The sequence below is a fragment of the Camelina sativa genome, chromosome 2 (assembly GCF_000633955.1).
Source record: "Camelina sativa cultivar DH55 chromosome 2, Cs, whole genome shotgun sequence".
Taxonomy (NCBI): Eukaryota; Viridiplantae; Streptophyta; class Magnoliopsida; order Brassicales; family Brassicaceae; genus Camelina; species Camelina sativa.
Genome location: NC_025686.1, coordinates 27,453,951 through 27,469,411, shown reverse-complemented (window position 1 = coordinate 27,469,411; position 15,461 = coordinate 27,453,951). Strand labels below are relative to the sequence as shown.

At 37.2% G+C, this 15,461-nt stretch overlaps 6 protein-coding genes across 9 annotated transcripts in view; 2 read left to right on the top strand and 4 right to left on the bottom strand.

The window, feature by feature from the left end:
• Nucleotides 1-1,551, bottom strand: part of LOC104742559 (probable sphingolipid transporter spinster homolog 2) — a 4,554-nt gene extending 3,003 nt beyond the window's left edge. Inside the window, exons 1-5 of the mRNA XM_010463578.2 lie at nucleotides 1,371-1,551; nucleotides 742-873; nucleotides 475-576; nucleotides 256-360; nucleotides 93-168 (exon numbers count right to left, since the gene is read on the bottom strand). Of these exons, the coding sequence (XP_010461880.1) occupies nucleotides 93-168; nucleotides 256-360; nucleotides 475-576; nucleotides 742-873; nucleotides 1,371-1,480 (525 nt within the window). The 5' untranslated portion in view covers nucleotides 1,481-1,551. The remainder of the gene's footprint in view (nucleotides 1-92; nucleotides 169-255; nucleotides 361-474; nucleotides 577-741; nucleotides 874-1,370) is intronic.
• Nucleotides 2,130-2,972, top strand: LOC104757428 (pumilio homolog 18-like). Its single transcript, XM_010480174.1, has one exon. It carries the CDS (start codon nucleotides 2,130-2,132, stop codon nucleotides 2,970-2,972), a length of 843 nt encoding a protein of 280 aa, XP_010478476.1.
• Nucleotides 3,286-4,005, bottom strand: LOC104742542. The gene has a single exon (XM_010463558.2). The coding sequence runs from the start codon at nucleotides 3,928-3,930 to the stop codon at nucleotides 3,370-3,372; it is 561 nt and encodes a 186-aa protein (XP_010461860.1). The 5' UTR covers nucleotides 3,931-4,005; the 3' UTR covers nucleotides 3,286-3,369.
• Nucleotides 4,048-6,064, bottom strand: LOC104742527 (protein trichome birefringence-like 12). 2 transcript variants are annotated; one of them, XM_010463540.2, is made up of 4 exons: nucleotides 5,422-6,054; nucleotides 5,007-5,144; nucleotides 4,670-4,919; nucleotides 4,048-4,560 (listed from the first exon to the last, which is right to left on the bottom strand). In XM_010463540.2, exons 1-4 carry the CDS (start codon nucleotides 5,985-5,987, stop codon nucleotides 4,279-4,281), a joined length of 1,236 nt encoding a protein of 411 aa, XP_010461842.1. In that variant the 5' UTR covers nucleotides 5,988-6,054; the 3' UTR covers nucleotides 4,048-4,278. The 2 variants fall into 2 exon arrangements, with proteins under 2 accessions (XP_010461842.1, XP_010461850.1); XM_010463548.2 differs by having other exon boundaries at nucleotides 4,413-4,537; nucleotides 5,422-6,064.
• Nucleotides 6,434-9,258, top strand: LOC104742502 (phosphoglycerate mutase-like protein 1). Of its 2 annotated transcripts, XM_010463515.1 has the most exons (10): nucleotides 6,434-6,544; nucleotides 6,932-7,001; nucleotides 7,130-7,237; nucleotides 7,342-7,421; nucleotides 7,633-7,795; nucleotides 8,052-8,126; nucleotides 8,277-8,365; nucleotides 8,614-8,733; nucleotides 8,823-8,867; nucleotides 8,954-9,258. In XM_010463515.1, exons 2-10 carry the CDS (start codon nucleotides 6,942-6,944, stop codon nucleotides 9,060-9,062), a joined length of 849 nt encoding a protein of 282 aa, XP_010461817.1. In that variant the 5' UTR covers nucleotides 6,434-6,544; nucleotides 6,932-6,941; the 3' UTR covers nucleotides 9,063-9,258. The 2 variants fall into 2 exon arrangements, with proteins under 2 accessions (XP_010461817.1, XP_010461825.1); XM_010463523.2 differs by lacking the exon at nucleotides 6,932-7,001 and having other exon boundaries at nucleotides 6,447-6,544.
• On the bottom strand, nucleotides 9,350-14,485 carry LOC104742517 (fatty acid amide hydrolase). Of its 2 annotated transcripts, none has more exons than XM_019238601.1 (21): nucleotides 14,351-14,485; nucleotides 14,063-14,197; nucleotides 13,840-13,949; nucleotides 13,700-13,760; nucleotides 13,409-13,599; nucleotides 13,201-13,330; nucleotides 13,007-13,084; nucleotides 12,784-12,931; nucleotides 12,536-12,648; nucleotides 12,382-12,457; nucleotides 11,980-12,051; nucleotides 11,725-11,776; nucleotides 11,338-11,418; nucleotides 11,169-11,252; nucleotides 10,970-11,073; nucleotides 10,754-10,846; nucleotides 10,382-10,450; nucleotides 10,165-10,229; nucleotides 9,938-9,999; nucleotides 9,708-9,803; nucleotides 9,350-9,598 (listed from the first exon to the last, which is right to left on the bottom strand). In XM_019238601.1, exons 2-21 carry the CDS (start codon nucleotides 14,139-14,141, stop codon nucleotides 9,539-9,541), a joined length of 1,824 nt encoding a protein of 607 aa, XP_019094146.1. In that variant the 5' UTR covers nucleotides 14,142-14,197; nucleotides 14,351-14,485; the 3' UTR covers nucleotides 9,350-9,538. The 2 variants fall into 2 exon arrangements, with proteins under 2 accessions (XP_019094146.1, XP_010461835.1); XM_010463533.2 differs by having other exon boundaries at nucleotides 14,063-14,161.

Genomic DNA, 15,461 nt, shown 5'->3' with positions numbered 1-15,461 from the left:
TGAATAATCAGCTTCCTTCCTATAGACAATGCATCACCATCCTTTTCTAAAACCATGGATCGCGAGAAGAAATATATTCCAAAAGCAACTACCTGATCATGTGGAGCATTATCGTCGATATATGGGGCAGCGAGACTGACAAATGATGCCTCACCAACACCAACAAACCTGAATAAGGTGTAAAATGGAGATGTAGATGATTTTGGATATGTAATATGAAAGAAATAGATGAAAAGCTATAGAAACTACACCTACATGCGACAGATTGTGATGGACCAAAAATCAAATGAAAGACCGCAGCCAAGCACAGCGAGAGTCCAGATCGATAATCCAACTCCGATAAGTCTAAACGGATTAACTCTGGAACACATAACAGAAAGTGATATAAATAACCTTAGAGATAATGAAATGTAGATCCAAATTCAATAAAAATGATGCCTTTGCACTCATAAGTTTGGGGAATCCAGTTCACACCTCTTTGCTAGTGAAGCAAATATAGGAGAGGCTACAAGAAGCCCAACCATGAACGCAGATGACAGAACTCCATCTTCAAAATTGCTCAAGTTGAAATCCCCCCTGTGCAGGACAACCATGGGCATTATGACTAACAACAAAGAAAACCCAATACCAATATCCTCAGACTATCATATGTTTTCACACAATATGGATAGATGATCAGCTCGAGTACCACCTCTAGCTTAAATTAAACGGTAATGGATAGCAAACAAAAGGGAAACTTACTGAATTCCGGTGCCAGATGAACATGTACCAGTTGAGGTGCAAGTACCACGACTCCCATTGATACCATTACTTGCTATAGCTCCTCGATCTATATAATTGATTAAGTTGACAACACAAAACACAACGAGAAGCCTGCAGAGATAAACCACATAATAAGCACAAGAATAAGAGCAACTCAATGCTTATCAGTAAACAAAAACATTACATATTCAAACCTCTCTATTTCCTCAAAAGATCAACAAAATAGTAAAGTGTTATACAACAACAAGAACAAGAACTGCATCTCCATTCCCAATTAATAATAGCCAAATTCTTATTCTAAGCTGAAATTATCGATTTTTTTCACAATCAATCTAAACTTGAGTATGTATACGCAAATGAAAACAAAAAAGATCATGACTTTTTTTATTTCATCAAGACATCAAATGTTACAGAACTGCCTTAAATAGAACCAAAACCAATTAGACGATTTCAAGTGAAAACAGAAATGTTTTCCTAACAACTTCATTCACATCATCAACTACAAAAGCTTGCTTCTTTCAAACATATCGCCCAATTTTTTGCGAAAAAAGTTTGGATTTTTTTGGACCTGAGAAAACAAAATGCATACAATGGAGTAAAAATTTTACTTTTTGGGGGTAAACCATGAAGGCTCTGCGATCTGATCCTTGAGCGAATCTGAATCCCTCTCCATGATTCTAGGGTTTTTACCAAGGTCACCTTCTCCGTCAACATCCATGGGAAATGGGATAAAGCTCCTCCGTGGTTGTCTGAGAGAATTCCGAATTTTGGATATTCCATGCGGAGGGGTATTTTCGTAATAATCGTTTGAATTAATCAATAAGAAACAAACCAACAAAAAAAAAAATATACAAGTCGGTTTTTTTAAGTTTTGTTTTTTCCTCTAATTTATTTCTTTTTTTCTTCCCATTAATTCTTTTTGTAGGTTTTGTTTTTCAATTTAATTTTTTTTTTTCTTGTAATGATAAATCTTAGATCTAAAGCGTAGTATGTAATTTTTCAATGAAGGTTTAATTATTATCTTTTCCTAAAAAAAAATATAAAAAAATTAACGGCTAACTTGGATATTACTCCCACGTTCCATCTAAAAGAAATATAAAAAAATGATTTTATTTAGTTGTTAAAATTACTTTTTAAAATTATTTAACGATAATCTCGATATAATTTTCTTTTCCTACAAAGAATCTCTCAAGTCAATCTCTACTACATTCATATATTCTCCTAAAATCACACACCTACCTAGTCATGATAATCAATTCACTAGTATAACTTACTTAACATACCGAACGATTCCTTCTCACACGATGTCTAGACAAAACTATAATCTTCTACAGCTTCGCATGCGTTTACATACGTTACTCACATCCATGGAAGGAGAAGCCGGTCCCAATGAGTTTAACGATATGATCACAAGGAACAACGGAAGCGAGTTTAGTAGGTTTGTGTCATTCTTAACGTCACAATCCGACTACTTTTTCGAGATTGTCAATGATAGACAAGGATCAGGACGTGTAAGGAGACTCTTGGGAAAATTTCAAGAGACTGACGAAATCTTATTGAACGCTATCGTGCATAGGTTCATTGATATTATGACAGGGAAATATAGCTACCTCGTTGCGTTAACCGCTTTTAGAGTCTCGAGGAGCTTCGAGTTGTTTAGACGTACTCTCCGTGACGCTCTTTACTTAGCGAGCGATGTAATCGGGTGCATCGCACTTAACCAAATGATTACCGAGTCAAAAGGTTTCTTCAGAGATCAGTTGCTTCACGAAATAGCGGATAACGCTGATTGGCTAAGCATGGACGATTCAGGAAACTTTGTGGTACAACACGTGCTTAACTTGCGTGACTTGGAATGCACGAACCTTGTAGCGTTTCGGCTTTATAGTCACTACGTTGCGCTTTCGTCTGAGAAACGTGGTAGCTACATCGTGGAGCAGGTTCTTGAGTCTGGATCGATGATAGCTTTGTATTTGGTCGTGAGTAACCTTATAAAGTGTGGTGGATTCACGTTGTCGAGGCTGGCTCGGCATGAGTTTGGGAATTATGTTGTGAAAAAGGCGTTGAACGTCACACGGCGAGAGGGCAGGTTTGATTTGTTTTTGGGTCTCGTTAGGATGTTGAAGGTGAGTCCGTTTCTTGATCTCTTGCGTGTGTCTCAGCACGGAAGGAACATTGTGGCCATTCTCGATTCAACAACTATTATGTAATTTTTCAAATTTTCTTTAGTTTTGTAATAGCTAATATAGGGTTTGTTCGATGTTTAAGGATCTTATGTGATACGATGATATGTTATATGTTACACAACTAGTATGAATAAAATATCTTTATGCCTAGACCCAAGTAGAAGCTAGTATTTTGTTTCTCTTCTCTACTAACCAAAGACAATAGTGCTCTTGTCTCAAAATCATTCATCACCAATTAGCAATTCTCTCTGTTTTGTATATCACATAACAAAGATTTGGTTTCGTAAATCTAACAACATGTTGCAGTATCAGTCTTATTGTCAGCTCAAGACACAAATGTACTATGAAATGCCTTAAACGAAACTGATCAGACAAACGAAAACATAGATATTAAAAAACAGAACATTGGAGGAGATTCTTCCTACTCAAACCCAATGATTCTCTTCAATCCAGGAAACAACCCTGAAAACGAAGACATAGAAGAAGACATCGAAGAAGAATCGATGGTTTTGTCAGAATCAAAACACTCAAGTTCAACCATTTCTTTAACAGATCTAACAGATAAAGGCTGAAAATCACCAGCCCATTCATCCACAAACTCTCTAACAAGACTCAATCTCTCTTCTTCTCCAATCTTCCTCCATTTGTTCCTCATCTCATCTTCTTTCAAACCCATATGCTTACAAAACTCTCCCCAAAGAATCTCACCGCTCTTCTTCATCGCTTCTCGTCTCTGTTCCGAGGCTGTGTTCGCTTTCCCGATTTCTCTAGCTAAATCTTTCGCTAGCTCCGAATCGCTCATAATCTTCTTCTTCCTCTTGGGCCTCCTTAGCCGCATGTTGCTGATGATTTCTTCGTCTTCATCGTCTCTCCTTGCGCACTGAATTCGGGTTACGGGTCGGGTCAACCGAAGCTGCTGAACATCGAGATGCCGAGAAAAGCAAGTCTTTTGGGGAAGAAGGTGAAGTAATCTCAGCGACATCTTCTTTTGCTTCCTTCTCTCTCTCTCTTCTGCCCTCTGTGTCCCAAATCCTTAAATTTAATATTTTTATCGACTAATTTTATTCTTTTTAAGTCCAAAGGTTGAACCTTTATGCAGTTAGAAACAGAACTCTTTAACATAGTATGTATCACACAATACAAGTTAAATCTTTGTGTTTCGTGAAGGTGTGTGTCTTGGAAAATAAAGAACAAAGAAATCATACAAAATTTCATCAAAATATGAATCATTTACAGTTAAAACCAAAAAAGGTGGAACCTTTTGCGACGTTTTGAGCTTTCAATATGCCCAAGCAAGTCTCTGTTCTCTGACTCTGACAGGGTCTTTTCTTCACTCTGTTTTTAAGTTGGTGAGAATCAGTTCTGATAAGATATCGACCCATGTGTCCGGAACACCGGGTAGGCACCAATGCATACAGTCTTGTCCCCATATTGCCACCGCGTCCTGCTTCCCTAACCAGATAGCTGGATGAGCATCTGCTCTGAATTCACTTAGATGAGTCAGGTCAAGTAACTTGATCTTTTTGGTTTGCAACTCATTCTTGATGATTTGGTTAATCCTTCTTGCTTCTTTGTTCACTCCATTGTTCCTGGGATCAAACCACAAGTCAAGCTGTCTAGGTCTTAGCATCAACATCATTTTTTTTTTTTTTATCAGAATGCAAAACTATAGAATCCAGAGAAAGAAGCAAGGAGTTGCTCAGTTAAGCTCGTTGGCATACCTGGTTTTCTTCGAGTGGTTTCTCAAGTAAACAACTTCCATTTTGGTTCCAATCACCACCATAAAAGTGCCTTGGTGATTGCAAGCGCCAGAACTTAAGGGTCTTTTCTGGTACTTCTCTTTGGATATAAGAAACCATATGTTGAAGAACTACTTCAAATCCTTGCAATATATCAAGAGGAGGATTTATCGGCTTTCCCTTTCGATAGAAGACTAGAGGTGTCTCTTTAGGAAACTTATCGTACCCCCACCTAAACCCAAAAACCACATCCAACTACTCTGAATAATTTCTCCACAAAGTTACAAGCATTATAAAGTTAAGGAGATAATTATTTTACCAGTGGCCAGAGTTAAAAATGAGAACATCGTAGAAGCTGGTAACATTGATCCACTCATTTGCAGGAACATCAACATCAACTCGATAAATTCCTTTCACTCCATCTTGATTAGCTTCAGCAGATGACTTCGGCTGCCACCTTTAATCATATCAGTTTAGAAGAACTACAATTCAACATATAAAAGAACACATATATTATGCTTTCAACTTTCAACTCTAATAGATTTGAAATCTAAGAGCTTCACAATTCAGTAATGGCCAGTAAACTGGAGAAGTAATTTGAAGTTCCTCATACAATTCTACATATCAAGCCTACAAATTGGTAATCTAAAACCCAAAATCCTAAGACTGAATTCAATATCTAAATCAAAAGTGTGATCCTTGAAGAGCTAATATACAAAAGATTTCAATCTTACTGATATTTAGAGAGGAGAACAGATCTGTGATAAGCAACAGTGACATTGAACTTAGGGAAGTAAGCTCCACGCCAAGCTTTTTTCTTCTTCCACTTGACAGCACTTGGATCAGCCACTCTAAGTATACACAACCACGAAACCAAGAAGTTCTCATTCAGAGAATCCCCAACAAACCCAACATTCTTATTCCTCATCATCTTTAGAAACCGGGTCGGGTCAATTCGACTCAACCCGCAGCCATTGGGTACCCATCTCCATGAATTGATCACGTCCATGTTTTCCCGTTTGTTCCGTAAGCAATTCCAAGCGTTTCTGTGGAAAGGGCAAGTCTCGTCGTACAAAGGTTTCGGAGTTTCTGGATTGAAGACCCATCGGCCGGAGAAGAGATCGCACGGCGGAGGAGAGACGAGGTTTGAAGAAGCGATCGGACGGCGGAGAAGGAGTAAGGAATAGAAAAGGAGTAAGAGAAGAGAAAGGAGTAGAAGACGTGGAAGAAGTGATGATCGGAGCTTCGTCGGCATCGTCGTGTAGATTCGTCTGGATCCAAACTCCATCGATTCATTCATTCTTTCACACGAAGAAGACACACGCGGCTAAACCGGTAATTTGTTCCGGTTCGGTTTGATATAAATAAAATCCGGTTTAAATTCCACTTCCGGTTTTGGGTTTGATTTTTTACTTTGGTTTAGGGTTAAAATTGGGTTTAATTTAGAAGCTTATTCGATTGTGGTTATCAGTTATACTAATTAGTTAAAACTGAAAAATTAAAAAGGATAAAGATATGGATAATAATAAAATTTTGGATGGTTCACAAAGTTGGTATCTGATGAGTTTTGTTTTTGGCTTGGTTCGTATTTGTACCATACGAAGCGGACCCAGATTGGTTGGTCCGTATACGTGGTTAATACTGTATTATTATTATCGACGGCTCTCACCATTTTTATTAGTTTAAATTGTTTTCATTGGTCCAAATGATATTTTAAAGATTTAATTGATAAATTTATATTTATTAAAAAAAACTAATTACCCAACTAATCCAGTCTCCTCATACTTCTCCCATCATCATTCACATCTTCTTACTTTCCTCAGCCTCCTCTGGTTTACTTCTTTCGATTCTCCTCCTGTAAGTTAACAAATGTGTATATATATTCATATGCATCTGTTATATTCGTATTCATCTATGCGAATGATTAGTTCTGTGAAAAGTTTTTTTTTTTTGGGGTAATTTTTGGTAATTTTAATGGCTTGCATTGTCTCGCGTATGCTGTGTGATGTTTTGGCGTTAGATTTAGATTTGGATCTTGTACGATTTTGATTCAGCTGGTAGTTTCATCCATTGGCTTTTGGTTATCTTTCAATTCGATCTTGGTGTCCTGATTTTTACAATTTTATGTCTCTGATTCGAGTTTTGTCTGAAAAAAAACGAAACTTTAATTGTAGAGCAGTGCGCATTGACTTGTAAGAATTCTAGCAGAAGCTTTTTCATATCCTAGTTCCTGTATTGAATCAGTTTTGCAGAAATGGAGACTGGTGCTGGTATAGGTCTGTACCCTTTGCACCGTTGCAAAAACATTTACTTAGTGAGTGGTGTGTTTTATCTTTTTTGAGTCTATCATTTGGAAGTTTCGTTATGATGTTAGGTTTGTCTTTTGAGGTTTTGAGGATCAGAATTTTGGGGGGGATGACATTGAATACTTTTTTTTTTCAGGTGAGACATGCTCAGGGGATTCACAATGTTGATGGGGAAAAGAACTATAAGGCCTACATGTCTCAGGAGTACTTTGATGCAGAGTTGACCCAACTTGGCTGGAAACAGGTATGTAGAAAAAGAGCTGCACTTGCACCACTTTATCCAAAATGTAAATAAGATTCACCTTTCCAACTTCAGTTACTGAATAGATAGTTTCTCTTGGGTGACAGGTAGATGGTTTGCGTAAGCATGTTCATTCCAGTGGACTTCACAAGAAGATTGAACTGGTCATATCGTCTCCACTGATGAGGTATATTTGTGATTACAAAGGTCTTCGTCTAATTGATCTACTTGGTTAGGAATACTAACAGCGTAGTATGTTCTTAGACTAACAGATTTTGCTTCAGTTCATTTGTGTCATTATATTATAAAATGAACATTTTATATTTGAGCAGGAAACTTTATTTACATTAACCTTCGAAGATTTTAAAATTGTTAACGATGTTCTGTTTTATATGTAGAACATTGCAAACTGCTGTTGGTGTTTTTGGTGGAGAGGGCTACACAGATATGAGTGATGTACTACCTCTAATGGTAGCTAATGCAGGAAATAGTAGCCGTGCAGCTATATCGAGTTTAAACTGCCCACCAATTATTACAGAGGAGTCCTGCAGAGAGCATTTGGTATGCCTTTTCATTGTAATACATATATTCAAGAGAGAAACTAAAATCAGACATAATTGCGTTTATCTATCACTCCTACTCATCACTTGAAGTGACCATGAACAAGTTTTGCAGTATTTTTTTTACTCCCACTCACTAGTTTTGCTGTTCTATTCAAAATCTTAGATCTTGTCTCTACGAGAAGGGAAAGGATATAGATAATTATTCTTAGCTGCTTCAAGTTTTCACTGTTGTATTCCATTTTTTGTGGACACAGGGAGTGCATCCATGTGATCAGAGGAGAAGTACCAGCGACTATCAGTTTCTTTTCCCTGCAGTTGACTTTTCACTGGCAAGTATAATTGAGAGTCTTAGATGTGCCTGGCATTGATTATTACTTGTAATCTTCTGGTTGCCCAAATTGACTACTAGCAGCGTACAGCTACGCCAAGCAACCTATAAGTGCTTCCAAATGACTCCTCACATTTGAATTTGCCTTCAGATAGAAAGCGATGAAGACAAGTTATGGAAGGCTGATGTTAGAGAAACAATTGAAGAACTTGCAGCTAGAGGAAAAAAGTTCCTCAACTGGTATTTTCTCTTTTCCCTTATGTCCGGAACGTGAAAAACTTAGAGAAACATCCTCTTTGCTTCCTCGACACTGTTAGTTTGATAAGTAGAAGTTGGCATCAAATAGGATCAATCTCTGATGAAAGAAGATTCTTTCAATGTACTATTGTTCCATGTAGAATTTAAGTAATCTCCATTAGTCCTGTTTGACTTCTCGAAAATGCTGATGGAACAGAACTGCATATGATTGGCTGGTTTTGGATTTGTAGGCTATGGACAAGGAAAGAAAAAGAGATAGCTATTGTGACACACAGTGGTTTCTTGTTTCACACATTGAATGCACTTCAAAGCGAGTGCCATCCAGATGTTAAGAAGGAAATTTGCGGCCAGTAAGATCCACACCCTTCGTGAGGAAATTATTATAAGTGAAGAATTTCAAATTATAATTGAGGTTTTCTAATTTGCATTTGATTTGCAGCTTTGCTAATTGTGAGCTACGTTCAATGGTCATCGTCGATAGAAGGTTTGGAGTTTCTTGATCCATTTTTTTGCCATGAGATTTGAAGATGTAGCCAATGATAGTCTAATTAGTTTTTCATGTATTCACAGTATGTTGGGATCGGACACTTCGGTGACTGATTATCCAGGAAAGATTCCAAAGGGGATTGACCTTCCAAGTGATGCTGTTGTAGATGATAACAACATCAAAGCTGAGTGATTCTTTATGGACACTTCATTTTCTTCAACTTTCTATCTATCTATATACACAAACCCCTTCTTTGTTGTATGCAACTCTCTTATTAGTCTTACTATCGACTTAAAAGATACTTCGCTAGTTCGCTTAATTGGGACTTGAGTGATAATTTTGTGTTTTGGGGTAAAACAATAACGAATGGAAATGTTTAAAAACGCTATTATATAGTATGGTAATCCACATTTTCATTTGTATACACACTTGTACCATTGCAATTCAAATATTTATAGCAAACGGAAATACAGACTTGATCGAAACCAATACACATCTTTTAAAACTATTCATAGTCAATGCAGAAAATTCCAACAGGGTTTACAGCACAAAAATCGTCGATTTGTCGATCAATTGACATGTTAACTTGTATAATGCAAACATAAATAATATCCCACCAGCCAGAGACAATCCTTGCCTTTTCAGTTCTCTGGAAGATCCTTATGAATTCAGTTTGTATTGAGAATATCGTAAAAGACAGCAGGTTTCTTGGTAACTGGAGCCAATTCCTGAAATACCCAAAATCTATTCAAGATCCGGACCATAAGTGAAAGCTCTTTACTAGATCCTGTCGGCCTAATCTGCGTTCTAAGATGTGCAGAGAGAGAGAAGGAGTACCTCAACCGCAGCAGCTAAACCAAGGATGGTAGCTTCGGCCCAAGGTCTTCCCATTATTTGTAATCCTATCGGAAGCCCTTCCTTATCATAACCAACCTGCGTTGATTTTTATTTACCAATATGTTGCAAAAGAGAGTGATCAATCAGAAAAAAACATAAAGTTATTGCAAAAATGAAAAAAGTAACACGATAGTCTAAGCTTTGTTTAGAAAGATACAAAGATTGCTTACCGGGACAGATATGGCTGGGAAGCCCAGGAGATTCGCAGCTAGAGCGAAGCGCATTATATTAGCTAGAAAAGAAGCAATATGAATATCATAAGTTGAAAACTCTGATTTAAATGTCTATGAGATTCGCAGCTAGAGCTTTCCACACATTATATTAGCTAGAAAAGAAGCAATATGAATATCATATGTTGAAAACTCTAATAAGAAGTTAAGAGTTTTGCTTCACAAACTTGTCACTTGAAGATTGGTTTCTCCATTTTTGAGAGCATCAGGGGGTATCAATGGAGCTGTCATACTGTATGTACAAGACAACAGTTCACACGTAAAAGTGAGAGAAGTTTAAGCAGTAATTGTTTGTGAACACATTGGAAGTAATATAGGGATCTTCGATTCACTAGATGGTTTGATAAGATATGATTTATCTATGCATCAAATTATTTTACGAACCCAGCTGTAGGAGTCACAATGACATCAACGTCTTTGAAGATATTCATGTGAAACTCCATCAATCTTCGCCTGCAACACAAAATTTATCAATATTGGTATAAGAAAAATCAGGAAATGACGTATGTGCTCCCTGAAGCAAGCAGCCTCTAGAGTCAATCATCTAGTCATAATCCTACACTTCCAGAAATCCGACTTTTAGCTCGAGACTGGTGCGGAGTTTAAAACGAGTATAGTTACCACCAAGTGCTTTGTGGAAGAATCATATGAGAAATTTACCAAGAGAAAATCATTCTGTGCCACTTCAAGCAAAAACTTATTCCTGTGATTTTAGAAGCAAAAGTGAAAGCTCTACAATTTTCTATTGCCGTTTACCTAAGACATTGAGCAGCAATATAGTCTGAAGCAGAGAACGAACGGAAAATCGCAAAGCTGGTACGAGTGTCATAAGTTAGTTTTGAATTTTTCCTGAAACATTAGACAAAGGTGAGAATTTAGACCAAAAAACAAATTATTTTTGTAGATGATAGAAATAGAAAGGGGATATAGAGATATACTGCTGATGAAATCAGAGAAAGCCTAAAGACATACCCAGCCTCACAGTAAGAAGTAAGAGAAGCCAGTGTTGGAGACCCAATCGACATAACATGGGCTGCACGCATCTCTTCTAATTCAGGAACCACTATCTCCACCACCTGAAACAAAAGTCCATATAGAGATTGTAGCTAAAACAATATATTGATCGAAAATCCGTAGAGTGAGAGAGACAAAATAAAAATGATCAGCTTACTTTGCAACCATGATTGTTTGATAGGAGCTTAAGGATATCTTCACATTTGTCAGAGATGTCAGTTGAATTAACATCATTAAACCACTGCATGGATATAAAAAAAGCATTAAAAATTCCACTGAAGCAATTAAATCTAACTCAGATCAACTAGCAAGGATAGAATATTCACCGCTGTATATTTCCCTAGTCGTAGAGATCCTATAGCATTGCTTCCATTGTGAGACAATAACTTTGGGAAACAGGGAGGGGTCTACAGAATAATTGAAAAGACCAAATCATACGGGAACATATTGTAAGATTATATGCCATTATCAAATAAATACATACCACACCATTATCATTACATCTAGAAGTGCTTAAAACTATACTTTTATATCTGTAGTTATTTTTCTGAAATCCTTGTGAATACAGCAAGTAAAAGAGACATCATACTTTCTTGGGAACAGAAGATGTGTATAAACTGAGACATTTCTACAAACGACTATATTTCAATCTTTCTCATTAAGGTTTGATCGAGTGCTGTCTAGTATATATATATTATAGCTGGAAAAGTTACCGGTCTCAAAGTGATTCTATCATTAGATGAAGAACCCAAGATTGCAGCATACCTGGAAACATACACAAAGCTGCATTAATTAAAAATCCAGGTTTATCCGAAGACCAAACATCTGAAGTAGATAATGTGTGGTTTTGATTTGAACAGATTTTGTTCGTTGGTTGTACCTCTACTCAGTTGTATTGTTAAATGCTTTACAAAGAGGCCAAAATTTGAAAGAATAAAACAATAACGTCTAAACAAAGTTAAACTTACACCAAGAAGGTATCTTCCAAAGATGAAGCAAGGGGACCAATAATTTCCACTGTTCCACCTTCACATAATGACCTGTAGAGATGACACTGGTCAAATCGGAAATCATATGCCATACATGCTAAATCTTTTTTTTTTTTTAACAAACTAGGCCATACATGCTAGATCTTTGTTCCAATCAATGTGCCAATATTTCATTCACGGAAGCATATAAGACTAGCCATACTACGTCTGACTTCTCATATTTTTAAACAACAAAATGTAACAAGACGTACATATATGGACGGTGGACCCAAGAGTTCGAATAGATATTTACCTAGATGGTTTAGATAGCAACAAGATGAAAGCAAAAGAAGAAACTTGTAACTCCCAAGGAAGGGAAAAGACGTAATGGTTCTCTCTTACCCTGTCATATCTGTCCGACCATATGTTGTTTTCAGTCCCGTTATACCACAAAGTGATGCAGGGACGCGAACAGAACCTGCATTTCCAGAAATACTAAACCTAGTGGGTATGCAGATCATAGGTCAGATCAAACAAATAAAAATAACTTTGGTACCTCCACCATCTGTTCCTAGAGCAGCTGAACATAGTCCAGAGGCTACAATAGCTGCTGAACCTGAGGAAGATCCACCCGTGTACCTTTTAGTATCATGTGGGTTTCTTGTGGTTCTGCAATGCAGCATACCAGAAGATAAAAGATATGTGCAAGAAACATGTTGAAAGTGAAACCGTATCAAGTAACAAAATAGTGTTATGTCTATCCGCAATAAATAAGACTTGTGTGTCCTCTGCTGAGTAGCTTACCCGTAATTTGAATTGTTCCCTGTGGTTCCCATGCCTAACTCATGCATATTTGCCTTTCCAAGTAAGATTGCACCACAAGATCGTAATTTTGAAACAACTGCTGAATCCTTCTCCACAGAACGACCCTCATGCAGCCATGTTGTTCCACCTTTAATAAAAACCCTATGACAGGTCTGCGGTATCTGGATTTACTTTCAATAACATATAAGAATGACATACTAACCATTTGTTGGATAGGGTAAGCAATCAATATCGTCCTTGATTGTCACAAAAATTCCATCCAACACAGATATTGGATTTCCTACACAGCTCAAACCCAAGATGATCAACACAGATCTCTACAATCACGTCTAAAACCTCACTGAAGATGAAAATATAAGCAGATACAAAATGAATCTCGGAATATGCATAGTTTACCTTCTTCAAACCTCTGTGTAGAAGCTTCAGCCTGCTTAATGACTTCATTGGCATCAAAGGTAATCAAAAATGGTGTTGGAGGCTTGTCATAGCTAAACTCCTCAATGATTGAAATAATCCTTTTTGCTACCTAGCAATCAGCAACAACAACCTCTATTTGTGCTAAAAAAAGAAAGAGTAGCAAAACAAAACAAAACAAAAGACTAACCAGCAAAGGAGTTGTCAGCTTAGATCTATAAGCATATGCAAAATCACGAATCTTCCAGTACCGGAAGGATAACATAGGATCAGCATGCAAGCTACGAGAAGGATCATATTGAGGAAGACACTTTAAGGCAGTTTCCAATCTCTCTATAGGACTTCCATCTTCTCTAACAACGACAACATCAAGCTCCGGTTCTAGATTAAAAAAAAATCAAAGACACAATCATCATTCTTTTTGAGGTTTATATAAATGATGATTACTAATTGACATAAGCATCTTTTTCAATTTATTTACCTTGAGATGGGAACTCAGGTCTAAACATGGGCTCTTCTGGTATAACTCTGTTGCGAAAAATCTACAAGGTCCCCAACACAGAAAAACACACATAAATTATGTAATCAAATACAAAAATGTCAGTCTGATGGAGAACAGACCTTAGTCATGCCATTGTCTTTTTTCAAATAATCTACAATCAATGAGCCAATGAGAGGTGCTTCAAGCAAATTAACAAACAACTTGAACTTAAAGCCAGTTAAATGAGGGCCTGCAAAAAAAAATACACAAGAAGCATATCAATCCATAATCAAACCAAAATTAAGCTAAACCCATAGAATTTATTTTAATCTGCAAATAAATTGTAATAGAGAGAAAGCAAACCTTTGATCTCTTCAGCTTTATATTTGACAGTAGAAAAATCAACCTCGCTTGCTCGTTTCATAACCTCATACTTACCCATCTTCTATAGACTATAGACCACTGGGGAAAAATTAACCAACACAATTGGATGAGAATCTGTTATCCAAACATCAAAGTGACGGTGACGAAACGGATGAAAAATTTTCGAGAATCCAATGTAATCAGAAACAAACGACAAGGCAGCAGAAACCAAAGAAGAATCAGGAGCGAAAAGGAACAAAATGGTTATAGAGGATTTGGATTGCGAACCTGAAAGGCGAAAGGGGAATCTGAGAAACACGTTTGATCTGATTTGACGGAGGATTATTACTAAATGAAGAATGGCGTGCAGCGGATGGATGAGCGGTGAAGTTGTTGGGAACTTGAATGTTGTATATACATACATATATGATATATCCTCTCCCCCCTTCTTTAACAAAACTGCCCTCTTATTCTGTACATATTATAACTTTGGCCCCTTAACTAATTGGCAATTTCAAATTATCGGTTTTGTATTCAAATTGGATTCGGTTTTGCTTAGTTTGATTCGGTTTTGGTTTCGATATGGTTCGATTTTATGAGAACTAGGCTTTTTTAATCTATTTTGTAAGGCAATTTTGGTTATGGGATTTGGTTTAATTAAGTTGAACAAAAGGTAAATTCGAATTTACGTTCCATTTGGTATATCGTTTCATATATAGAAAACAAATTCGATTTCCTTTTTTTCGTTTATTAGATTCTGTAAATTTTGATTTTTTAAAAATGTTCCAATATTATGGCAAGAAAAGTATCCCTAGTAGAAGAGGCTTTTCAAGTAATCACAAGTATGCTCGATTATCTAAAGAAACGTATAATGTCAATCATTTTATGTGTATAATGGAATTTTTTTGGCTGAGATGAATAAAAGTATAAAACACAGGTGTTGGACTATATGCATCTTTGCCAAAATTTGCTTGGTTGACTTATCTACAAACAGAAAGAGGACTCTCTCTCTTCTCTCTCTAAATTTTCCAGAGAGAGGAAGTCTTCTCCGATAATCTATCTTGGCTCCGGCAACGACCAGCTTTTTCAGTGGTGTTGGTCGGCTTTCTTCTAGCGTTGTTGGCTCCCATAGCAACGTCGGCTAGCTTTTCTACAGCATCGGTGGCTTTTATAGCACCGTTGGCTGGCTTAATTCCGGCATCGGTGGCTCCTTAGCACCGTTTGGCGCGGCCCTTGGCTCCGGCATGCATCTGCTTTCTATGGGATGATGTCCGGCTTTGTTTCTCCGGCAACGATGGCTTCTTTAGCATCGTTTTGGTCGGCTTTCCTCCGGCAGCGGTGGCTACCTTAGCATCGTTTAGGCCGGCTTTTCTCTGGTAGATCTGCCGCCTCTCTTTCG